Source organism: Girardinichthys multiradiatus, chromosome 1 (assembly GCF_021462225.1).
Source record: "Girardinichthys multiradiatus isolate DD_20200921_A chromosome 1, DD_fGirMul_XY1, whole genome shotgun sequence".
Taxonomy (NCBI): domain Eukaryota; kingdom Metazoa; phylum Chordata; class Actinopteri; order Cyprinodontiformes; family Goodeidae; genus Girardinichthys; species Girardinichthys multiradiatus.
The window spans coordinates 25,462,455-25,476,271 of record NC_061794.1 but is presented as its reverse complement, the minus strand read 5'-3'; the positions used below and the strand labels follow the sequence as shown (position 1 = coordinate 25,476,271).

The 13,817-nt window shown below is 40.7% G+C and overlaps 1 protein-coding gene across 5 annotated transcripts in view; it reads right to left on the bottom strand.

Moving 5' to 3' along the window:
- The window catches only part of fmnl3 (formin-like 3), a 43,382-nt gene that overhangs the window by 8,598 nt on the left and 20,967 nt on the right, over positions 1–13,817 (bottom strand). For 4 of the 5 annotated variants that reach the window (XM_047373196.1, XM_047373188.1, XM_047373212.1 and 1 more), the window contains exons 5-23: positions 12,048–12,131; positions 11,524–11,670; positions 9,296–9,404; positions 9,048–9,124; positions 8,566–8,659; positions 7,021–7,095; positions 6,673–6,783; positions 6,430–6,579; positions 5,778–5,879; positions 5,243–5,600; positions 4,813–4,902; positions 4,591–4,715; positions 3,826–4,028; positions 3,443–3,746; positions 3,279–3,359; positions 3,054–3,183; positions 2,817–2,977; positions 2,558–2,659; positions 99–191 (exon numbers count right to left, since the gene is read on the bottom strand). In XM_047373196.1, coding sequence (XP_047229152.1) covers positions 99–191; positions 2,558–2,659; positions 2,817–2,977; positions 3,054–3,183; positions 3,279–3,359; positions 3,443–3,746; positions 3,826–4,028; positions 4,591–4,715; positions 4,813–4,902; positions 5,243–5,600; positions 5,778–5,879; positions 6,430–6,579; positions 6,673–6,783; positions 7,021–7,095; positions 8,566–8,659; positions 9,048–9,124; positions 9,296–9,404; positions 11,524–11,670; positions 12,048–12,131 — 2,596 coding nt within the window. The remainder of the gene's footprint in view (positions 1–98; positions 192–2,557; positions 2,660–2,816; positions 2,978–3,053; positions 3,184–3,278; positions 3,360–3,442; positions 3,747–3,825; positions 4,029–4,590; positions 4,716–4,812; positions 4,903–5,242; positions 5,601–5,777; positions 5,880–6,429; positions 6,580–6,672; positions 6,784–7,020; positions 7,096–8,565; positions 8,660–9,047; positions 9,125–9,295; positions 9,405–11,523; positions 11,671–12,047; positions 12,132–13,817) is intronic. The other variant, XM_047373222.1, reaches the window with a different exon arrangement.

Genomic DNA, 13,817 nt, shown 5'->3' with positions numbered 1-13,817 from the left:
CAGCAGAGAGGATGTGTGCTTTTTGGCATTCAACAGGTTCTTTATTTAGCATTGGGTAAACATTGCAGAAGTTTCATTCAGCTCAGCTTGGACTGTACCTTGGGGTCATTTTGTTTAGCCTCCTGGGCCAGTAACTTTTCTCTCATTGCTTCCTCTTGCTTTTTCTTCAGTTCATTTTCTGCCACGGCATCCTGTTCAGAAAAATATGACAAAAATGAGCTACACCTCAAATAAATCCAAGTCAACAGACTTGTGTGGCCAATTTTAGCTCACTAAAAGAGGTTCTGAAGTTCAATATAAACCAGATAGGCATGTGTTTCATGTCTTTCTGAAACAAAACATAAATAACTGCAAAAGCTATACTCAGGAAGGCAGATGGGAACCTTTTACGTTAATTTCTTAATTTTTTTTTCTTGTGACTCAGAAACGCCTTTTTCCTCCCCACAACCATGAAATCAGAGACTCAACAACCCAAATGCCAAAATAACACATAAATGGAAAGTGTGAGAAAACACTACAAATAAAAAAACTAAACTAAACTTTGTGGATCTAATAACCTGGGACAGTGTCAGAATCCCAAGATGCATCAGACTGTTTTTAGTCTGATGCATCTTGTGATTCTTACACTGTCCCAGGTTATTAGATGCACAAAGTTTAGTTGCAAACCTACTAACACATGGCCTGACAGGCCGTGCAAGAAGAGCATCATAGCCTTCACCATAACAGCTCTGGAGGAGTTGCAGAGATGCACAGCTCATATGGGAGATTGTGTTGACAGGATGACTATTAGTTGTGCACTCTAGAAAGCTGCCCTTAAGGGAAGAGTAGCAAGAAGAAAGCCATCGTTGAACGAAAGCTACCCGATCTCCAGTTTAAAGTTGGTCACAAGCCATGTAGAGGACACAGAAAACAGATGGAAAAGAAGCTCTGCTCAGATGAGAACAAAATTAAACTCTATGATCTGAATGTAAAACCCAATATTTGGAGGAACAATAAAACTGATTACCCTGAACTCAACATCCCCATTATGACACATGGTGGTGGCAGCATTATGCTGTGGGCATAATATTTTTTAGCAGGGAGAGATAAGCTGGTCAGCGTTTATGTTAAAAGGATTGAGCTAAATACAGGGCAATACTAAAAAACTAATTAGAAGTTGCAGAAGACTGAAGACTGAAGAGGTGGTTTGTCTTCCAGCAGGACAATGATCCTGAACATGCAACCTACAATGGAATGGGTTAAATCAAAGCATATGCATGTGTTCAATCCAATAAGGAATCTTTGGTAAGATTTAAAAACTGATGTTCAAAGATGATCCACTTTCTCAGTTGATGGGTCTCTTTATTTTCATGACTATCTACATTGTAGATTCTCACCAAAGGCAACAACCTTGTGAATGAACACACATGGAATTATGTAGTAAACAAAAAGTGTGAAATAACTTTTTATATTTTAGATTCTTCAAAATAGCCAGCCTTTGCTTTGATGACTGCTTTGTTCTCTTGACATTCTCTCTATGAGCTTCATGAGGTGGTCTAAAATGGTTCTTCTCAGAGGTTCATTGAGAGACGGCCAAAGGGTAATATTTCAGTCATCGCAGCAAAGGGCGGCTACTTTAATAAAGCTAAAATATAAAACATATTTAAAGTTATTTTATAGTTTTATGTTTGCTACATAATTCCATATATGTTCATTCAATGTTTTGATACCTTCAGTTAGAATCTAAGTACAATGTAAATAGTCATAAACATAAAGTAAACCACTAAAGTGGTTCTAAACCTTTTTTATCGGTAGTGTACTTTGATAAAGTATAGTCATGGGTCTGAATTCAAATGTATGGGACACGTATCCCATTTTTTAAATAAAAAATATTTTCACTTCCAATTATGCATTAATTTGCGTTGGTCAATAAAATACATTAAGGTTTGTGGTTTTAGGGGAGTTCAAGACACTTTATATTTAAACTTGTTTTTTTTTTTTAAAGCATTTTTTAGAGAATTTGTGATAAAGCCACAAAATGCAAATCAAACTTTTTAAGTTACACCATAGATTTGTGTGTTTTTGTAATCACCTTAAGCTTGTTTAGCATTGAAACTTTAGCCCAACTTAAATCTGGATTCTGGTCAAGGCTGCCTTGTATTTCCCTCAGTGAGGACAAAACCAGCAAATCTGGACTCTCTACATGAACTCAAACAGACACGTATACCCTGAAATCTGTTGTCTTGTACATTTCCTTAAGCAGATCCCATAAATCCAGTCTGAGAACAATCCCAGGATGTATGCTGTGTGGCGGGGCCTGGGCGCGGCGGTCCAGGGTAACAGCTCAGAGGTGGGGTGGGGGGCAGTCTAAACACCACAGCTGCAGCTCTAAAGTCAGGCCCAGCTGGCCTTTCCTGTTGTTTGCCTTCAGACTACACGCCACGTCCTGTTGCACAAAAAGCCAGCCAAACTTTGCTCCTCTCCACTCTTAAAACAAACCAGGGAACTTCCCAGAAGGCCCGTAGAGAAGGCGGCACCGAGTCAGCACACAGAGGCAAAGAGAGGTTGCCATCCTCACCTTGTAGGCCTTGATGAAGCGCACAAACACAGGGAAGAATACGGAGGGTGGAGTTGTCTTGGCGCTCTCTCCGAAGTAGCTCACCACACTGTTGAAGGCTTCCTAGAATTGAAAGGGAGGAGAGTGGAAGCAGAGTTTGTAAACACTGTTAAGTCGGGAGCAAAGAGTGATTATGTACGAGAGGTTAGAGAGCTGAAAGTGGGATAAACGTGTGCTTTGTGCTTATTTTTATCATCTCCTCTTTATAGTTAGCTTGTACCTCTGCTGTCTTGGCATCCCTCTGCAGCTTGTCCAGCTGCGGATCGCTGGCCTGGACGAAACCTTTCAGCACAGGGTGATCGTGGAGACTGCATTCTCTTCGGATTAGCTCCATGCCTTTGGCAAGCTCTCGAACGTCAAGCAGCACGTTTTCCAGGGACACTGCACACAGTCAGAATGGGTCAACAACGTTTAATCATTACCTAAAAAATTCTGAAAAGGTTTGGAGCTTACTCACCCGCTGCAGCTTTATCCACAAAGTGCAATTCATTGTAGAAGTTGGCCAGTTCCGGGTACTTCTCCTTCACAATGAGAGCGATGTAGTGGAGCAGAGTCATTTTCCTGTCGGTGGACTTTGTGTCCAACAGCTGCGTGGCACAAAAATGCATAATAATGACATCATCAGCAAAAAACACTGCAAAACAATACACTGTTGACAGCATTTGCTTGTTTTTAAACTTACCAGATCAAGACTTTGTAGTTTAAAGCCATAAACACTACCTCGTTTACTGCTGTTCATGTAGTTTCCCAAAGCTAAGATGATCTAAAGGGCAAGCAAAACAGTCAGTTTTTATGCCTCAACCAAACAAATGTAACCTTAAAAGCAGCCTTAGAAACACTTGCGACCTCCAGCATCCTCTTCAGCTTTGGCGACGATTTCACCGAGCCTGAAGCAGCAATTATTGCGTTGAGCTGCGGGGTGAGCATGCCGATGCTATCTGTAAAGTTCCCGACGAAAGTGATGATGTTCATTCTCTGGGTGAGCCGCTCGATCTTGCTGAACAGCAACATGAAGCGATCCTCCTCCGTCAGCTGATCAAGGGGACGCCGCTCGCGCTCGTACTGACGGAGTACCTTCACCTCAGCCTCGGTGGGCAGAAAACGCATCAGGCACTCCACAAAGTCCACAGGCAGAGCCTTGAGGTCAAACCTGTCAAACAACAGAACATTCATCTGTAACTTGCTCAATGAATAAATAGTTTTTTGTTCAATTTATTGGAAATGCATACTTCTCTATTGCTTTGCAGATCTCCTCTGTGGTCTTGTTGGCCTTTCGCAGAGTGATGGCTAAGTTTTTAGACCGATTGGCGTCGAGAAGCGTGACTTTGTTTACCGTCTTCTGAGCGACTTTGCTCTTTGTGCAGGAAAGATCCACAACAGGACCCTGGGCTCTGGTCTTAAATAATTCCTCAAACTTCTCCAGATCCAGCTCCTGCACATAAAATTGATGTTATTGTATCGTAATCAGAGATGAAAAGCTCTCAAACACAACAATTTGCCCTATTCAGCCACATTTATTTTATAAACATTGACTGAAAATTTTTTATTTTGCATTTTAGAAAGCACCGGTGACCCGATAGTTGGTACCTTTAACTAGCCCTTAAAGATACATGTAACTGAACCATTTTTAAAATGAATAACAGGCTTTTCAGATACTGGGCCATTACAGGCTTCTGGTTTTCTTTCAAATTTTGACTGATTCATTTTTTCCCTTAGGACTGTAAAACGTACAGAGAATAAAATGTGCTGCAGGTTATTTGATAGTTAGCATTTTCAATCCAACTTCTTTCAGCCACAGACCACTCGGCTGGATGAAGACACAATTGTACTTTGCCACAACGCATATGGAGCAGGACGGCAATGAAGATGAATTTTAAAAATCCCCTGATCTAGAACTGTTGCGAATTGTTTATTGTTATTTGCCTTCTAAAATATGTTAAACCTGGATACTTATGAAACAAAAATGTAACAGAGGTCTCCTCAGCTGGATTTACCTCTAGCACACGCTCATCATCGATCTCGTTGAAGACTGTGCCGTTGATCTGATTGGGCTTTAGGGCTGTCCAGTTAAATACAGGCAGGCGGAACTTTGTCTTGATGGGCTTCTTGATTCTGATAGCTGTGGGGGGTTAGGGGGATGTAAATACATTAATAATCTAAAATTAGGCCGTAAAGGGTTAAACTGTCCAGGAAAAAGAACATCAGGTTGATCTCACCTGACAGACCCAGGCTCAGGATGACAGAAGGAGAAGCATCTGGAAGAGGAGGAGCAAGCGGAGGAGGTGGTGGTGGTGGCACTGGTGCAGCTGTGATTAATGCAGAAATTGATATTAAAACACTATGAACTATATTTTACATGTACGTAACATTTCTATTTTATGCATATTCCTTTACTCCTAATTAACCATGGTCAAATTAAGTAGAATAAAGAGCTGAGTGGAGCCTTTTGGCACACACAGGTTCCCTTTCCTGTCTGGGTTAGCTGAACAGTGCTGTGACCCATCACCTTGCTCCGGCATGAGAGAGCATAGATCAGAGCTAAAAATAGATGCTCGTTGAGAGTCTAAAGTAAAAAACAAAAAAACTAAACGGACTTTCACATGCATGTGTCATCAGACATAACTCCTCTGACTCATGATGCATCACCTGAAGCAGATGGCAGAGGAGGGGGAGGTGGTGGAGGTGGAGGAGGAGGCGGTGGAGCTTCACTTGCTGGTGGTAAGCTTGTGTCTGTTCCTCCAGGTTCTGTCAGCCCGATTGTCGAACCCAGCGTCAGCTGCCCAACGATACCCAAAGGGATCCCGATACCGCTACCTCCACCACCGACGCCCAGCGGCTCAATTGAGATGTCACCATCTGGTTTCTTGTGCAAACGGATGGTGCCCTGCTGCTCCAGCTCCAGAAGACGTCGCTCGATGTTGACTTGCCTCTGGAACGCAGCATCCTTTTCTTTGATCATCCTCCTTAGGGTGTTAACCTGGGTGTTGGTCGACTCGTATGTCTCCTAAGCAGTCACCAGGGGGTAGTAAAGAGCACATTATGACTCCACCAGTTTATAGAAACATCCTGTTTCCTTCTGACCCATTTTATCTTCATTGCAACTTATCTCAAACACAGAGAAATCAAAGACATACTTATGTGAGAAAGCAAAAGTAATTACATCAGTGTGACTAGAGCTTACCCGTATTGCTTGCAGGTCTTTATCTTTCTGAAATAGAAGTGTCTCCAAATCGGCGACTTTCATCATCGTTTCATTCTCCACCTCCAGCAGCTTCTCAGTTACCTGAGAAGACAAGATGGAGCGAGCAACAGAGTTATGAGAGAGCATCTTTCCCAGCTCCACACCCTCCTGTACGCTACATCATCAATAAGGAATGTGATGTGGCCAGCAGTATGATGCAAAATGGACATGACGCAGCTTTTAGTTTTGATTTTGTTGACATTACACGTGCTGCCCAGAAAATCACCTAGAATCTTCACTATGATCTTCCCCCATCATTCCTGACCCCTGAGACCAGGGTTTGTTATGAAATTCCCTAAATGATGTCAGGGCTGCCTATGACCTTTTCCCTGTGAAGGAGGCCTTTAGGGAAGCAGCGAGGGATTGGGAACAAAAAAAAAAACAGTGCAGCGAGGACAATAATAACATTGTTCCTCATACACTGTTATCCAGCTTTCCCCCACCCAATTATTATCTCCAACCAGTTGTGAAAAGCAAACACAGAGTAGATTTCTAATTACCACATAGAGACAGCCAAGTTAAGTAGGCACAACAGTCTCATAGATGGGCGCTGAGAGCAGCACTGGTGGTCCAGACTGGGTGGTGCACTTACATGGGACAGGTGCTCCTCCAGCTCCTCCACCTTCTCCAGCGCCGCATTTTTCGTCTCTGCGTCTTCCAGGAGGCCACCCACATCAAATACGTTATCCAGATAGGCCTGGATCTGCACTGACAGCTTGTCGCTCTCTGTGTGCTTCGATTTCTGACATTAGAAGGACCGATTAAGAATTAGTGACACAGTAAATAATCTCTGTGTGATTCAAAACTGTTTTGACCGAAATAACTGTTTGCTTACCTCAAGGAAGTCATCAAGTCCCAGCTTGGTGAATTCAAACTGCAAATGGACTCTGAAGTTCATGTCCTCGACTGAGTGGACCACAATGTTAATGAACTGCATGCAGGCAACCTAGACCACAAATGCCAAAGAGACCAAGACTCCATTTATACATGGTACTGTGATCTGTATCTGGATAATAACTCCAAATCCATGGAGTCTTGCATTTACACCTGCCGTTAAAATTGGTTTTTACTTGTGCAGAGATGAAGATTAAACTAGAAATGAGGTATTAGATCACCTATTTTGTGCTGAAACACATTCACACCCACAAAGTGATAGCAATGGATAACCGATATATTGTCCCACCATGAAGTCGATGTTCCCCTCCTCACAGCGGAAGTAATCCATCAGTCTCTCAAAGCGATGCTTCTCTTTACAAACCTGAAACAGAAAAGGTGCAGGAATACAGATTTTTTTTCGTTTAATCTAAACTTTGTGACTGACAGAAATTCTGTCTTTCACAAACTTTACCGCTTCAGTATTGGTAATACGACTGCAATATGCAACTTGTTAGCAGTAGCATGTGGCTATCAATAACAAACATCATCCCTTTAGATAAACTTTTAGAAAGGTGTTATCACTAAGACTCATCTATTATGCTAAAGTTGGGGATTATGTTCACATTAGCCAGTATGCTACTATTGGCATGTTGCTATCAATGCAAACACTTTGGGTGCTATCCTCTAATTTACCAATGTGCTAACATTTACATGTTGCTATCGATCGCAAGAATAATCTATGAAGCTAAAGTTAGGTATTATGCTTGCATTAGCCAATAAGCTTTAGCAAATACTATCTGCTGTGCTATGCTAAAAACTATTGATAAGATGAAAGTTAGATTTTTAGGGATATTTATGACCTTTATAAAATGGAAAACGAACTTCCGTCAAATCAGCAGCTGCTAAAACTACAGCTTTATTTAAATACAACTATTGCTATGTGAGATTTCAGTGACTTGTAACCTTGCATTAAAATTTAATTTGGTAAAAATAGCTCCACAGAATATTCATCTTGTTTTCACTGGCTTGCGCGGTAATTGTCCTGTTTCAGAGTTCAGATGACGGTGCACTCTGAATCTGAGGGGTAAGCAAGTTTTTCAAGTCCACCAGTTCCCACTGGAAGCAGATTCTTATCACTGTTAAGGCCAGACTCACATCTGGTGTATTAAAAAGATTAAAAAGCACAGGCAGTCCATCACAGAGTTATACGGACAACCTCAGTAGATGGGAAAATTCACAGATAGAACTTTAATTTCTACGTGTTCTCACCCTATATGCATAGCTGTAATGAAGGGCATTAGAACAATTTATTGAATATTATATTTTTCAGTATGATAACATTTAAAGATCTATGGTTCTCAAACTGAGGTACAAGTGCTAGTGCTTGGACTGCGTTTAGTATTAAGTGTTTAGTATTCAGATGATTATGATTCATTTTTTAAATATTCCTATGCAGTTTTTATTTTCAAACTCCTGTTTAAAAATGCAAAATTCTAGCAACATCTTTTAGTTGCATTTTATTAATTTATTTTTCTTTAGCTATAACTAAGTTTATAAGCATATTGTATTTTGAGGACGGGCGATTTGAGAAGCAGGAAACTTTCCCCACTCATAATTCTGACTTTCTGTTTTGTTTTTTTTTCATATTCAAAGTTCAACATTTCAAACACATTTTTTTTTTACTGACATAGCAGAAAAGGATCAATCTCCTGATGTACCCTACCGCTGTTTCACAAAGTCTATAAAAGATGGTGGTACCCAAAAAAAAGTCTTTAGCCCCTGTCCTAGAATAAAAATACACAAATTAATACAAATAGTTCTTCAAAAATTTGTTAAATGTTGCATTGGGCACCTCTTTGAAGTTGTCAAAAGCGGAAAGGATGATTTCATGACCTCCTCGGACAAGACAGACGGCAGCAAGGAGCTCGAGGACCAATGCTTTTGTCCTGTAAGTGCAGGAGAATCTCATCGGTACAAGACATTTCAAACTAAAACTGGAAGGTATGGCTATTCAGGCAATACTCCAAGATTAACATTAAACTGTTTGATGTTTTAATCCATATACAGTCTTAAACAAAAGTAGGTTTACTGCTTTTTATGGGTTTTTCCTCACAGCCTTCATTATACAGTGGCCATTCCCAGCGGTTCACCACTAATCTCTCTTTAGCAAACATTCCTTTTACAGCCTGAATGTGTGAATCTGATCCTCGCCTTCAAAGACAAGTCGGGTCCCATGAAGACTGAGGAAACATATCGGATGAGCTGGCTGCAGGGTCTCCTTTACAGTTCAGCCCAGCCCTGGTTCTAAGGGGACGGGGGTCTTCAGGTTCTTACCGTGGGTTCTTATTGTTCAGGCTGAGAGCTATTTCATTGACGGCATGTGCATGAGACATGACCATATTGAAGCCATACTGCATGGAGAGACAGAGAAAGAGACAGTGAGCAGGATGTGGTAAGAAAGAAGAAAAAAAAAATCGGATATATTCGGCACTTGACAGCACAGGAAACCCATCATCCTATCTGTGTCAGACGGCACCACACAGGACTGTGTAAAGTGAAATGCAGGTGCAACTGCTTGATACCTGATAGTTCATGATTGCTCTCAAACACATGATGCACACGTGCACATCATCTTTTTGGCTCACGAGCCGTGAGTTCTTGATGGTTTTGCTGTTTGAGACTGATCCGTACCTGCAATAGATGGAGTTACAACAAGTTAAAATCTTTAAATGATTCATTTCATGTATTTCTGCTGTTAATCTGCTTCCCTCATGACTTGTTATAAGAGTGCCTTATAGAAAGCAGGGAAATTACAGAGAACAAAAAAAACAAACTTATTTTGAGGTTGTAGATGCATGATGGGAAAGGTTTGGTTTCCTTTCTGCTGCCAAGCAACCAAAATATGAGCTCACACACAGCTGTTATGTAACTGCACTGCAAAGTCATCATATGTACATTTAATTTTCCCATGCAATTTCTAAAGGCTTTTTTCCTTCTTCCATTCAAACTTCCATTTATTAATACCACAATATGCACAGGTGCAACTCGGTGAATTAGAATCTTATGAAAAAAACTAATGTATTTTACTGATTAACTTCAAAAAGTGAAACAAATTTATGATTTGAAATCCTTATAACCATATTAATATATTTTAAAGGTTGAGATCTTGTTTATGGCTCACAGCTTTAAAAAAAAAATACAAGATTTGGTTCAATGAGAAGATGAATATTACATGAGACCCAAAAAAAGAAGATTTGCAGTACAAAAATGGTACTAAAAGATATGCTCATGTACTGTTTAATAAACTACTGCATCAATGCGGTGTGGCATGGAGGCCTGTGGTTCTGCTGATGTGTAACGGAAGCCCAGGTTGCTTTGATAGCGGCCTTCAGCTTGGCTGGAGTTTCTCGTCTTCTTCTTTACTATACTCCAAAGATTTTAGGTCAGGAGAGTTGCTTGCCAATTAAGCACAGTGATACCATGGCCATTAAAGCAGATATTGGTACTTTTGGCAAAAATGAAATCAGCATCTCCATAAAGCTTGTCAGTAGAGGGAAACATGAAGTGCTCCAAAATTACCTGGTAGACGTCTGAGCTGACCAGCAGATAAACATGGCCCCTAAATCATCACTGACTGTGGAAACGGGTGAACTTTAAGCAACTTGGATTCTGTGCATCTCCACTCTTCCTCCAACTGAAATGGCAAATTTAATTTCATCTGAGTAGATTACTTTGTCTTTGGCTACTACTTTGGCTGAGAAGTTTACCCCTGGCTGGCCTGGGAATGCCTTGGGCTCCCCCAGAGGAGCTGGAGGAGGTAAGATGCTTCTGACTTGTCTCTGGTTCTTCAGTGGCTTAACAGAAGGGGTGTGACAACTGTAGCCCGTGTCCTGGATGTCTGTGTGTTGTGATTCGAGCTACAGTCTTCATCTTGTAAAACTCCTCCAAACTCTTAAATAGGCTTTGCTTAACAATCATGGCTTGATTTGATTTTAGAGAATGTGAGACTCTGGGCTATGGCAAGATTCGGTGTCAGTTTCAACTGATAGTTCTATATCCATCACCTTCAAGGGTTTAGGCACTGTCCACATTGAAAATAAGGTTCTTCCAAAGTAAGTAAGTAAAAGGTTCCTCAGAAATGTGGCCGGTTTTGGTCTTATGCAATATTGCAATTTTCTGAATAAACTAAATTGTAGGCTTTTATAGCTGTATGCCATAATCATCAAAATGAACAGAAATAAATATATATTTGTGTTTAATTAATCTATATATTAGTTCATTTTTTTACTGAATTCCTGACATTAATTACCTTTTCAATCATATCCTAGTTTATTGAGATGCGCCCATTACTTATAGTTATATCGAAACACAGTTTATGGCAATTTGCCTCCAAAATGTAAAAATTAATAAAACCTCTTCCTTATGTTTTAAATATGCATTTAATCACCCTCAACATCTAACATTTCTTTGATTCCTCTGTATGCTGAGGTGATGAGGAGAACTGCCAGACATATGATGCTGTTCACAGCTGGCTCTCATCTGTGGAGAAAAAGGATGCACATCTGGCTGGATGAGCCATTAACAATGACAGATAATGCGCTAAAGGTCAAAGATGCTCCACTTCTATGTTTGATCGAGTTTCTGCACAGCAAGACCAATGAGAGAGATAACCTAACCCCATAACTTATTACAACAGACTCCTGAGAGACGAGAGCCCCGAGGCTTGCATGCTAATTCATGTTTACAGCATTCAAGGGTAAAGCACATAGAGCCAATAAGAGGGAGAGCTAAAAGCAGGGAAGTTACGTACCGCAGGACAGACTGGCGGGCAGAGCGAACCAGCGTGTTGCAGAAGGGTTGGGCGGCCGTATGGTGCAGATCCTCAATGGACCTGCTCCATGATTTAGCTTTGTCCAAGAAGCCATCCTCCCCATTTTCCAGCCCCTCAAAATCCAACCTGAGCCACGCACATACAGACAGAGAAAGCCAACAACAGAGGCACAGAGGAGGAGATGAGGGATGAGGGAGGTTAGGTTAGCGAGACAGCTTGGTAGAAAGCCAGGCGTTATCAGAAGAACTGGAGGACGGGAAGCTGCATGATGAAGCTCAGCACAAAGATTCTGACCCATTTCAGGCAACATGTAGCTCGAAGCTAAACCAGATATACATTCACTCTGCAACAAGGCATACAAACAGTCCTAAGGAACACATTTTCAGATGCACAGGCAATCTCTCCACAAGCTCTACAGGATGCAGCAGCTGGATTCATGGTCCATCCCAGTTCCTCAGGAAAGATTTTGGACAGGAGAGGTGTCAAGGTGTGGGTGTACTCACATGACAGCACACTGGGCAAACGAGAGGTACTCAACCAGGACATCGAGACCTCTGTTCTCATCATTGAGGAACTCCCTGACCCAGCTGTGACATATGAAAACAAAGAGGGGTTACCAAACCAGGAACACACCTTTATGAGATCAGCTTTTAACATTTACATTGCAACAATATAAAATAGGAGAGAGAAAAAAAGCTGAGATTAGTGTGAATTTGAATCTCCTGAAACTTAAAAAAATAGCAAAACGTTGGAGGGAGAACAAAGGCTGCGGGAGATGGAAACAATTAATCATAAAAAAAAAAATAGAAAATGTTTACAATGGGAGGCTGTTCTATAACATAATGCACTAAAATGACTCAAGATACAAGATAAATGAGTGAATTAATGGTTGACATATGTATACATGTACTGTACCTACAGTATAAACAGGCAGATGTATGCAATTAAATGCAATACACATGCTTTTTGACGCAGATGAATGAAAGCATGTGAATACATTATCAGTGTAGTTGAATAATGCATACTTCTTAAACAAATAAAGAGCGAACTCAAGGTTCAAAAGGCAGTTATTTTTACAAAAGCAGATTTTAAACCAAGAAGTATATTTACAGTAGAAGTGTATTTAAATTTGATAAAGCATAATACCCTTTGAACTTTTGCACATTTTGATATGTTACAATCACAAACTTCAAACTATTTTACTGGGATTTTCACATGATAGACCCAGATAATCTAGTACATAATTGGGAAATTGAAGAAAAAGTGACCATTATAAAACAAATAAAACCATAAAGTACGTCATGCAATTGTCTTTTGTTTGCTTTACTCCAATACCCCTCAATAAAATCTAGTGCCACCAAACGTCACCTAGTTAATAAATAGAGTCCAGCTGTGTGCAATTTAATCTCAGTTGTAATCCTGCTGTTCTGTGAAGGCCTCATAGGTTGGTCAGAGAACATTAGTCAACAAAAGGCATCATGAAGACCACGGAACACAGCAGTTCGTAACAGAATAAGATTATAAAACATAATCCCAAGCTTTGAGCATCTCACAGAGCACTGGTTCATTTATTAACTGAAAATGGAAAGAGTATGGCACAACTACAAATCCACCAAGACATGCTGGTCCTAAATCAATAGGCTGGAAAAGAAGAGCATTACTCCAAGAAGCAGCCAAGAGGCCCATGTTAACTTTGGAGGAGCTTCACAGCTCATGAGGGAGAATTCGTTGACAGCACAGGTATAAGTCAGACACTCCAGAAATTTAGACTCTGTGGAAATGCTGCAAGAACAAAAGCCATCGTTGAATGAAAACCACAACAAGTCATGTTTGCAGTTTGCAAGGGAAAGACAAAACATGGAAGAAAGTTTAGATGAGACTAAAATTGGATGTTTTGGCCTACTTGCAAAATGCTCTGTGACAAAACCATGTAAATCACCCTGAATATGCCCTCCCTACAGTGAAACATGGTGGTGGCAGCAGCATCCTGTGGGGATGCTTTTCTTCAGCAAGGACAGGGAACCTGGTCAGAGTTGATAGAAAACTAGATGTAGCTAAAAACAGTAAGAAAGAAGTCTTTTCCAGCCTCTAAGATAAAACCTGATAGAGGCTGGAAAAGACTTGAGACTGAGGCTGATGTTCACCTTCCAGCAGGACAGTGACCCCAAAACATAGAGCCAAGCTATAATAGAATTGTTTGGATCAAAGCAAAAACACGTTTGTATGTCAGAATCCAGACCTAAATCCAATCAAGGATCTGTGGCAAGATTTAA